General features: G+C 53.0%; 1 protein-coding gene across 1 annotated transcript in view; it reads left to right on the top strand.

The window, feature by feature from the left end:
• The first annotated feature begins 1937 nt into the window (after positions 1-1937).
• Positions 1938-11446, top strand: part of LOC144178086 (uncharacterized) — a 41200-nt gene continuing 31691 nt past the window's right edge. Inside the window, exon 1 of the mRNA XM_077705614.1 lies at positions 1938-1990. Coding sequence (XP_077561740.1) covers positions 1966-1990 — 25 coding nt within the window. The 5' untranslated portion in view covers positions 1938-1965. The remainder of the gene's footprint in view (positions 1991-11446) is intronic.

The raw sequence follows: 11446 nt of genomic DNA, 5'->3' as shown, positions 1-11446 counted from the left end.
GTGCGTGTTTCCTGTTATGAGTGTTGGGTTCAAGTGCAGTGGCAGTATTAATTGTTGTGTGCCATTACGTTTGATTGTCAATCGCCACCTGCACTCCTCGTAGTGGCCTCCGGGGCCCCGTCTAGTTGTGTAAAACATATCCTGGAAGCTTCCCCAGCTGGTTTCTGGAAAAAAGGTTTTGCATCCACTGATTGAATACCATTTTGTCCCGAATTTTGCGAAGGCCCCTCGCGCATTTGTCTTAGCAGCTGAAACTGTGCACCTGGCAAAAGAACTGGGCTAGTTCAGCAGAAAAGGCGGTGTCGAGAGTGCTCTTGTACGCTCCCAAAATCCACTAGCATGCGCAATGCTTAGGCAGCGTATTTACAGGGAACTTGCACAGAGGGCTTTGATGGTGTCCGTATTAAAGCCTGATTTATGAATGCGGAGTCCAAGAACCCGAATACACAGAACGAGCGGGATGACGTTATCGTGTAGTGTAAGCTGAATGTCTGTAGTGGGAGAACCTGGGCAAGTGTCGTTTGCTGGGAGGAATGCAGATAAGTTCGGATTTCTGCGGATAACACATCAGACGCGTCCTGAGACGTACGCCTACACTATTTGTGTCACTTACTCTGATTGGAGCATGGCCGTTTCCCAAGTTCTCATTGTTCTGTTACACAACCTACGCACCCGCAACTTTCAGTCTACGCACGCTACGCACCCTTTCAACCTACGCAGCCGAACCTACACACCCTACGAACCCGCACCTGTACAAGAGGATTGTCCGCAAGGGAATTGGCCACATACATTGAAAACAAACTCCTCAGCAAAACACTAAAACATTACACGCAACGCAAAAAAAACTCAACACCCCTGAGCGGCGGTCGATGGGCCATAATGCGTTTGCATTCATAACTAATTAGAAATGCTTTGGGGGAGCGGGATGCATATCCCTTAGGTTTGCTGATAGAATTTCCTGCGAATCTGCCATCAAGCGATCAGGAACGCCTAGTCATCACATGGTCAGAGATGATCTAGCGCCATTTTTAAAATTGGTATTTACTGCATTGACGGCTGTGCCGTACCAGAAAAAAAGTGATACATGTACGCTTGTAGAGGAAGACGATTTATTTTTCTCAGTTGTGACGTATTTATGGAACCGACGGGAGCAATAGTACGGAAGTAAGGGGGCTCGTATTAAGACCAGTAAACACGAATCACGGTTGTGAACACAAAGCGATCGTATTAGAACAATGGTTGCAGCAGAAATCCGGGGTAGCTGACTACAATATTTTACTACTCCTAATGGACTACCTATTTGAGCGTTTCATGTACGGCCAACCGGTGTTCGAAGTGTTCTTTGTCATCAAATCGAATCTACTCAGCAAATACCTTACCCTCTCGAGAAGATATTAGGCCAGAGAAAAAGAAAAAAAAAGAATTATATTTAGTCTTTGCATTCATCTGCGAGTAAGACTGAATGCGTTTATTACATACGTCCACGAATAGGTTACTGCACCTCACCTCTAAACACCGCACCTTTTCCTCACGAAGAAACCAACTTAGGCTAAAAGCCTCGAATAAATACAATAACCGAGGTCATTGAGTGAGGATCCTTTATGGCATAACCCTGTAAGAACTTCCTTTGTTCCGACAGCTCAAATGCGTTTGACCCGAAGCCATGCCCTACAAGCACTCACGGCCGCCAACCTCTATGCCCGCCCAAAGGCCATCACGCATATAGAACGAGGAGCGCTCTGCATTAGCGAGCCCACATGGAAGCGGGGGGCTCAAAACTAGAGCGCACCTCCATAGCACGCATGTTTCAATTATCGTCACCCGCGTCACCGCCGCGGTAATTGGGTTTACCCCAGTTACACACGCAGAGAAATCAAACGGTAAGCCACGTATAAAAAGGCACTGGGTGTGGGCTCTTCTTGCACAGCATTCTTCTCCGCTCCTACATCGGTGCCTGGCTCTGCGATGGAGCTATCCCGCCCTTCTGCAGGTGAGTCGGCCTTAGTACCAACTGTAATGCATTCAAAAGATTTGAATAGAATGACGGCGAAGTACTTTAATTTGGAGAACGAGTATAGGTGTTCTGTGCCATCGGTACTGTCGACAATCGTTCCGTACGCTTCAAAAGATTCCTTACAGGGACCCTGTAACACTTTTGTTCAACCTTTTTCTAAATATTAAATGCTTTCAGAGCGTAGTGGACAAACACATCTAGTACTTAGATTAGGGGGCCACAAAGTACCTCAGCCAAAAATTACAGCACTATGCCCATCGGATAACTTAGACATTTTCTCAAAAGATTTTCCTCTCTTTCCCGAGACTCGGCTTTTTTTGAGCGCTCGAATTACGTCATTACAGCGATGTAGCGGCTATTGGCCACTTTCTTTTACCCGTAGCAATAAACGCACTCGATAGCCGCCTTAAAAAATCGCCTACAAAAACAAAACAAACGGAAGGCGAATCTCCTCCGACATGAAAATCCCGCAACGTCGCTTCGTGCTGGCGATAACTATAGCCTTCGCAGTCCTTCCAGGCACGAAGGAAAGAGTGAAAGCGCTTGTCGGGTGTGTTTCAGAGCCCCTTTAAGTACGAAAATGAAAACTGCGAAGTGTCGTACTCGTCCGATGTTCTTGTTTAATAGTTATTCGGATTTTCACAGGTTTTGTTGATTACTGCAAGCTCGATTGCCCGTAAAAACAAGTAACACAGCTGGAAAAATTTTATCCAAAGTAGTTGTTTTACAGATTTGTAGCTTTAACTACTTTATCAGATTTCAAATTTTGAGGGTGTAATGCTCCTTGGTTTAACCTCTGCTATCGGGCGCGCTGTAGTGGAGGGCTCCGGACTAATTTTGACCACCTCTGGGCCTTTACTGCGTGCCGAAATCTCGACACAATGGCGTTTTCGCTTTTTGCCTCCATCTGAAAAACAGCCGCTGCGGCCGAGATCGAACCCCCGTCCATAGCTGAGTCGCACAACGCCTTGACCACTGGACCACGGCGGGGTTAACTACTTTATCGTGCCGCTAATGTTTCACAAAAACGTTATGCAATCATTGTTCGCAAGTTAAACATACTTGCAAGTTACTAAAGCAATGCTTGTTGACATTCCACGCGTCTACTTCAGTGGTTATTTTAAGAGATGTGTGCGTCTTTTTTCAGCATCTCAAAACTTATCGCATGTTTGTTAAGGTAGCTGTGCAGTGATGTTTTAGTGCATAAGCCTTTTTAGCCCACGTCAGCCGATTCCGCGTGACCTCAGTCGCCCGGTGAAGTCCCATTCTAGTAGGGCCATTTGCGAAGCCCCGCCTCGAGCCATCTACATCCTCGGAGAGGAAACACAAGCGCAGTTTATTCCATTGTAGTTTATATCTATCCTGGTGTATTGCACATTTACGACCAAACAGCTATGTGATGACCGAGAGCTGAATTTTCACCAGGAGCACGTGTTGTTAGAAATACTGGCCCCGCTCTAAATAGAATATACCGCGGTTCAGATCGGCTCATGCCAGGATCGTCAAGAGCGGCAGTGCCATCTCGGCTTCCAGAAACACCCTCAACAGGCGCTGCTGTTTTAGAAGGGCGACAGTTTTTCTGCGAAGGTTGCCAGGTATACCACCGCAGGATTCATGGCACCCATGCAATTAAGCTTGTGTGAAACCCTTAGAAGAGAATACACAATCGAAGACAAAAAGGACATGAAGTGACTGAGCGAAAGAAGTTGGCAGCCTTTCAGTACTTATACGTTGTTCCCCGGGAACTGAAAAATATTGTAGCTCGAGTCCGAGTCACCGTTGTGTTGAGAACACGTAATGAACAAAATGATTCGTGCTGCAGTGCGAATACAAAAAAAAATTAACGCAAAATCCTGCGTGAAGAAAGATGCATACCGATTCCTTGATCGCCAATCGCGATAGTGTTTGACATATAGCTTTCTTGCGGCTAGTTGTACACTGGCCACATATACAGGTCGCTGGCGAAATGAGTAGCGCCGAGTGCAGCATGCACATTGAAAACTGGGACAGGCAGCAATCTTGCCATTGACTATGTGAAATGCCGATGCATGCTAAACCTTCGTTATGCGCGGGTGCTAAGATTCGAGAAACAATGCCCCAAAGATTTCTTCGAAGCCTGCTTAGGCCATACACGGAATGACTTGTTCGTCACCGCGATGTCCCTTGACTTGCTGAAAAAACGAGCATGAATATATTTTTTATTGTGTTCACGCGAATGCCTTGTCCCCTGCGATTGCGCGCTTTCATTCACGCAGAACATTTTCTCAGGGGTATATGTTTTGCTACGGCGAAATAAACCTGCTGTAGTTAGCACCCAGCCTCTTATCATTTCTACAGAAGGCCCTCCTTGCAACAGTTGGAATACTTTGACGGCAACCGCAAGACCTAGTCTCATAGCCTCTACTCCAGAAAACAAGCAAGCGATCGCTTGGCATGTGCTGGCAGGTGTGCCGAAGACGCCGTTCCTGTACCAATAATTATACTGCAACGACACAAACCAAAGAAACTCGGTCAGATGCAGTACTTCGGTACTTACAGAGCAAGTAATTTGTGTTTCTCTCATTAAGGGACTCTTAACGAGCAAATGCTGCCTTCTCTGTGACTACTCACGTGTACACAGTATTCCAAATGGTTTTATCTACCGATCGCACGCTGCGTTAAGTGGAGAAGGGTGAGCGAGAGAGAGAGAGAACTTACCGTTATTTGTTTTCAAGGAAGAATCGGCCTCCTCCCTAAACGGCGACCAGCAGTCCTTTGGCCCTGGTGGCGGTTTAAGCCAGCTGGACGGCCCAGAGTTGGTCATCTGCGTCGGAGCTCATTTGTCATTTTAGGACCTTGTTACGTCGCCTGGGGACAAGCCGAGAGCTCATTGACAGTTCGTCCTGGTCCTGAGGGCGCTGCGGTCGCCGAGGAGTGCGAACATGCTCACATCGGCTCCGTAATTAATCTCCAATTACCCAGTGCTGGTTGCTTTAATCACGACGATTTTATTACCAGTGTGTGCGCGAACGTAACGGTCATCGACCGATACCGGACTTTCAGCAAAAGGTGCGTTTTTCGCCAATTTACTGAGCTCGCACTTTTTCGCCGCTGGTATGGTAAAGCTAAGCCTAACGCACTGAGCGTTTGCTAAGCCTAACCGCCGGCGTGCTGCTGAACACGAGGGAAGAAGACGCAGCTACTACGTCACCAAGGGAGGGGTCAACGACCGGGATGTGCGTACAAGTAGAAGGGGAGGAAATGACGCCTGAAGAGTTCAGACGATCGACCGGTTGGCTTCACATCGGTGGACACGGCAAGAAGAATCAGCAGCCGGACCAACGAGACGCCCAAGGTGAGGCGACCTCTATTACCGTCAACAATATTTCAGAGCTTAACGGCACGGCTACGAGAGGCAAGAGCTTGAGGAAGGAGGTCATTCGGGCCTCCCGCATGCCGAACATGCCTGCAGAAGAGACCAAGATCGTGCTTAGGCCCCGCGGCGGGCTAGACATCGCGAGAAGGGGCGCAGCGTGCGTCGCGGCGGCCGTCATGGCGGCAGCAGGCAACGAGAAGACGGAGCGGGCCGAAGACATGGCATGCCCGAACTACCAACAGAACATCATGGTGATCAGCACACCGAACGCAGAACGAGCCGAAAAGTACGTCCGAGTTCGAGAGATCAAGGTTCAGGGAACCAAGTACGAGGTCAACGCGTATGGGACGGCCGCACACGGCACGGTCAAAGGAGTCATCAAGGGAATACCGACGCCAGACAGCGACGCAGATATCTTAGAACAAATATTGACAAAGCACAACCCAACGGCGGTGGGGGCCAAACGCATCGGCATGTCGATGACGGTGATCTTCGCCTTCGAAAGCGAAAAGGTACCAAGGTACGTGAGGTAAGGGTCAACGCTCTACCAGTGTAGCCTGTACAGGAAACAAATCGAGGTGTGCAAATGCTGCGGGAAGGTCGGCCGTCGCAGTGATGTATGTCCCACACCGAACGCAAAAGTCTGCCTGGGGTGCGGCGCAAGCAACCCAAGAGACGACCACAAATGCGTCCCCAAGCGCAAGCTATGCGGCGAGGGCCACCCCACTGGAGACAAGGCCTGTACAGCGAGATTCAAGATCCCGTTCGTGGTTCGAAGACGAAGATGGGAGCGAAGAAACACCGAGGAACAGCGGAGGCAGCGCGTGCTCTCGCCAGCCTCCTTCCCCCAGCTGGGCGACGTGACGTCACGTGGCGCGGACAGATCACGCCACGCATCGCGGAGTTCGTCACGACGCCCGACGTCACCGCCACGTCACTCCTCCCTCAGCACCTCGCACGGCGGTCAACAACCGCGAGAAGGAGTGAGCTAGGCTAACGCCACGAAGGGAGAGAACAAGATGGCGACGAACGGGCACAAGTACGGCGGCAACCAATGCTGCGAGCAACTGAGAATGGCCAACGAGTCAATGGCGAAAAAGCTTGCAGAAATGGAAAAGAGACTCTGGAACCTACAAATGCAGTTACACCACCAGCAACAGCAACAGCAGAAGAATCGAACGGGGTCAACGACCGTGACATCGGGAACCACTTCGGCAGGGAAGCAGCTACCGACGCAGCAGCAGCAACCAAGTCAGCAGAAGGAGCAACAGCAGCAGAAACAAGTAGATGAGCAACCAAAGAAAGAAGCAGCGGCAATGGAAATCGCAAGGGAGGAAGACGAAGAAGCACCAAAGAAGCGAGCAAGACCATCAACGAAGAAAAACTACGACGCCCAGATCGAGGAGCTGACAGCCACGGTCAACAACCTCTCGGCCACGGTCAGCAACTCAGCAACCTGACGGTCACGGTCAACAACCTAGCGACAGCGACAGAGCAACGGTTCGCAAGACTAGAACAGATGAACTCCACGTTGGTGGTGTCCCATAGGAACCTGAGCGAGCATTTCGAGCTCGCAGAGCAAACGCAGAAAATTATGGTACGCAGCCCGATATTCGCGGCGCAGTTCGCCAACCACCCGTACCTCCAAGAACAAGCGCAGCAACCAGCAGTACAATAACCATGCCAGGGCAGTCTCATCGCGCAATAAGGTCGGGAACGGAATCACTCACGATATGGCAACGGAACTGCCAAAGCCTCGGAAACAAGAATACGGTACTACAGCAACAGATTCGAAACTCGTCAAGGAAACCAGACATCATCATGCTGCAAGAAACGGTGGTGCAGAACCCGACACTGCCGGGGTACAGAGCCTACGCCGACTCGTCTGGTCGGCGTGGGATTTGTACCTTCGTGCGAAAGGGACTGACCGCGATAGAGCGACAACTGAACAACGGAAAAAAGACTAAATACGAACACGTCTGCGTCGAGGTCGCACCGGGCAAGAACTGCAGGCAGGGGCTGTACGTGGTGAACGTCTACAGCAACCCGAAAGACTACAGCCAGAAATTCAAGACCTTGCTGAGGGCAGCGAGTAACCTGGCCAAGAGAACCACGCTGGTGGTGGAGGGTGACTTCAATGCACCACACCACTCGTGGGGGTACAACAGAGAAAACTGCCAAGGGTAAAGACCTGATGTATGAAGCGACGGAACAAGAATAACCCTGATCCCGAACCCCAAGCGACCTACGCGCACGGGCCTCACGTCGACTCAACGGGACACCACGCCGGACCCAAACTTCATCAAGAACGGAGGAGAGGTTACGTGGCGCAACACCGGAGTAGATCTGGGGAGCGATCATTACATACTAGAGATCGAACTGGCAGGCACAGGCGGATGCAAGATCGAACACAAATGGACTGACTGGGACGCCTTCCGCAAGCAGAGAAGAGACGACCCGGGAAGGCTCGAAATCGAAGACATTGAAGCATGGACGACGAAGCTGAAGAAGGAAGTCCAGGAAGCGATCAAGAAGATCGAGACCAGCGACGACATTACATGCGTAGACAGCCGAATGGCGAACCTCATCGAAACGAAGAGGTCCATGAAGGAGCGCTGGAAGAAGCAGCGATGGAACAGGAAGCTTCGAAAGAAGGTGGCGGAGCTAAATCGAGCGATTGAAAAACACAGCGCGTTCCTCTGCAGACAGCAGTGGGACGAGGTGTGCAACCGCATCGACGGCAGCCTCCACCAGGGCAAGGCCTGGTCTCTGATCAGACACTTGCTCGACGAGGCCAAAACTAAATCATTCCAGCAAAACCGCATGGCGCAGGTCATGCGCGAAGCCGAGAAGACCCTTGATCAAGGAGCAGAGCGCCAAGTATCTACCACAGACAACGGCCGAACAACACCCAGGTTACGCGGGGATCGCCAATGCCAGGCTGGATCGGGACATCTCGACGGCCGAGGTTGCAAAGGCCTTGCGGGAGCTGAACACCAGATCGGCAGCGGGACCAGACGGAGTCTCGAACAAGGCTTTCAGAAACCTCGACGACTCGTCGATCAAAGCGCTGACAAAATATTACAACAGATGCTGGCGAAGCGGCCGACTACCGAAACAGTGCAAGACAGCTAAAACGGTACTCATTCCAAAACCGGGAAAACCACCGAGCATTGAGAACCTGCGGCCCATCTCGCTAACATTGTGTGTGGGGAAGGTCCTAGAGCACGTGCTGGCGAACAGGTGGCAGGACTTCCTCGAAGAAGAGGGCCTGTATCCGGACTCGATGATCGGGTTCAGGAGAGGCTTGAGCACCCAAGACGCGATCTACAACTGAAGAAAAAAATCATCGAGGACGATACAAGGGACAGCAAGGTGGTAGTGGGCCTAGACCTGCAGAGCGCCTTCGACCGAGTGAGGCACTCGGCCATCCTGGCGCAAGTGTCAAGGCTCAACATGGGAGAGTGGAGTTACAAATACATTGTAGTGGCGGCAGCTTCACCCGCTAACAGCGCCACTATCATCATCACCCCTGCATCCCACAATCATCATCAGCAGCGGTGCTTGCCGGGCTGCGTCAGCAGTGCCACGCGCCGCGAGAGAACAGATGGAACACGACCGAGCGCCTGGGCGGTCGCTTGCCATCACCACTACCACTCCATTTCCGGCCGGGCCTTGCGCACCCCAAAAATGTAGGAGAGCCACATCGCCTCGCCGAGTCCACGGCTCCGCTTTCCTACAAGTGGTGACCCGGAGGTTCCGCTCCTGATACCCGGCCAGCGGCACACCGACATGGCGACTTGGGGGGACCCGCCGATACCGGTGTTCGACGCACGCCACCTCAGAGGATGGTTTTTCAAGCTTGAGGCCACCTTCTCGCTGAACTACGTCCCTATTCAGCCGCTCAAGCACTCCATCCTCTGGGAGACACTTCCCCTCGAGCTCCGCTGCGTCCTCGCCCTACCACCGCCCAGCGAAACACCCTACGATGACCTTCGCGCTGCCGTGCTCGTACACTACGGCTTGGGGGACGACTGCTTTCGGTCTGCAGCAGATAAGGTACTCGCGCGGTCCGTGCACGCTTCGCCGCCGCACATCGTACCTCCTGCACCATCGGCGTCGTTTCCTGCAACGAGTGTCGCCATCGCTGACTCCACCGCCAGCGCGGCAGCCACACATACGATGACAATACCCACAGCCGATCACGTCACGGACGCCAACCAGCCGCAGCCCTCCTCCTCCCCTCATAGCACCCCATGCAAGGGCTCCGGTGAGTGCTCCATGAGCGTTCCATCCTTCCCAACCTGTTCGCCCGCTACACAACCGTTGCACGTCAAGTCCACCACGACAGCAACACAGAGCCCCGCTCCACTCCTGCCGCAACCAGACTCGGGTGAAGCGACAGCCGCGGCACCCTCCGCGGACACCAACACAGCAGCGACCCTTGGTCTACGTGAAACGCACCCCCAGCACCCCGTCAACCGCCACATGCACGATAACCAGGAGAAGCCCGACCCACTGACGACAGACGTCCAACCTCAAACCGCTGATGTCGCCACCAGAGGAGCGCATTCCCGAAACTCGACGCCGACGTCACCATCGACGCCGTAAGCACCAGTCAAGAAGGCGAGTTTCGCCACTGGCACTTCTTCGGCGCACATCGACGAGGCGTCAGTGCCGTTTTGCCCGACAACGTCTTGCATGCCGGCTACGACCAGCGTTGCGGGCTCATATTCGTCGGCGTTCCGGGATGTGGGTGACTCGCTGTAGCCGCTGTCACCCTAGGCGTCGTACTGCGGTTGCACTTAGAGCATGCGCAACGATGTCCCACCAGACACCGTGCTCAAACCGTCACATCCGAGAGTACAAGCCTCGTCGTACCGGCACACGAACGCCAGTGTACACCTGTAGCAAGAGGCTGGTCGTGGAACGCCCGTTCTACCGGCCCCGCCAAGTTTGCACTGTGGCCGCGGTTCGTGCCTCTTTCATTTCGGGACTACTACACCGTACACCAGTTCGTCCCACTTTGCACTCCCAGCCAAGGCCACCTGAGGCCAATCAACGCTTTGGAGGCCCACAACGGACTGACCAGGACTGCTTTTATAAGTTACGCACAATTTGACCTGGACTGTCTAAGGACCTACCATGGACATGCTTAGTTAATTATCTGCACATAGCTTGTACTTCTCTTTCTGTCTTAACGCGCCCTGCGCTAGGGGAGGGGGGGGAGCCCTGTAGTGGCGGCAGCTTCACCCGCTAACAACGCCACTAGCATCATCACCCCTGCATCCCACAATCATCATCAGCAGCGGTGCTTGCCGGGCTGAGTCAGAAGTGCCACGCGCCGCGAGAGAACAGATGGAACACGACCGAGCGCCTGGGCGGTCGCTTGCCATCGCCACTCCCACTCCAGTTCCGGCCGGGCCTTGCGCACCCCAATAAATGTAGGAGAGCCACATCGCCTCGCCGAGTCCACGGCTCCGCTTTCCTACAACATCAAGGACTTCCTGACGGGCCGCAAGATCGAGCTGCATGCGGGAGAGATAGATTTACCAGAACGAGACGTAGGCAGCGTGGGCACACCTCAAGGGTCGGTGATCTCACCACTGCGCTTTAATATTGTCATGATCCGAGTCGCCGAAGTGGTGTCGAGCGTCGAAGGCGTTCGACACACCATTTATGCTGACATCACCCTATGGACGGCCGGTGGCACAGACGCAGGTATCGAGAGAAGGCTGCGAAAGGCGATCTCGGCCATCGAAGACCGGTTCGACGGAACGGGTCTGGAGTGTTCGCCGTCCAAGCCAGAGCTCCTGGTATACTCGCCTCGCAAGGTGGGTCGGCAGCCGCTGCCCCCAAGGGAGTGGGATCGCCTGGAGCTGATCACAAAGACAGGCCAGCGAATCCCCGAAGTGCCGGAGATCAGGATGCTGGGCATGCTTATCAACGGCAACGGTAACAAGGAGAAGCTGATGAAGAAACTGGCGACCAAAACGGCAAGTACCCTGCGGCTGCTCCAGCGCGTATCGACCAAAAAGACGGCCATGCGCGAAGAGGGGCTCGCGAGACTGGTGCAG

This window comes from Haemaphysalis longicornis, unplaced genomic scaffold (assembly GCF_048455015.1).
Source record: "Haemaphysalis longicornis isolate Haplotype H1 unplaced genomic scaffold, Haemaphysalis longicornis Haplotype H1 scaffold_4, whole genome shotgun sequence".
In the NCBI taxonomy this organism is placed as follows: Eukaryota; Metazoa; Arthropoda; class Arachnida; order Ixodida; family Ixodidae; genus Haemaphysalis; species Haemaphysalis longicornis.
The sequence above is the reverse complement of the archived record's forward strand: the minus strand, read 5'-3'. Positions and strand labels throughout refer to the sequence as shown.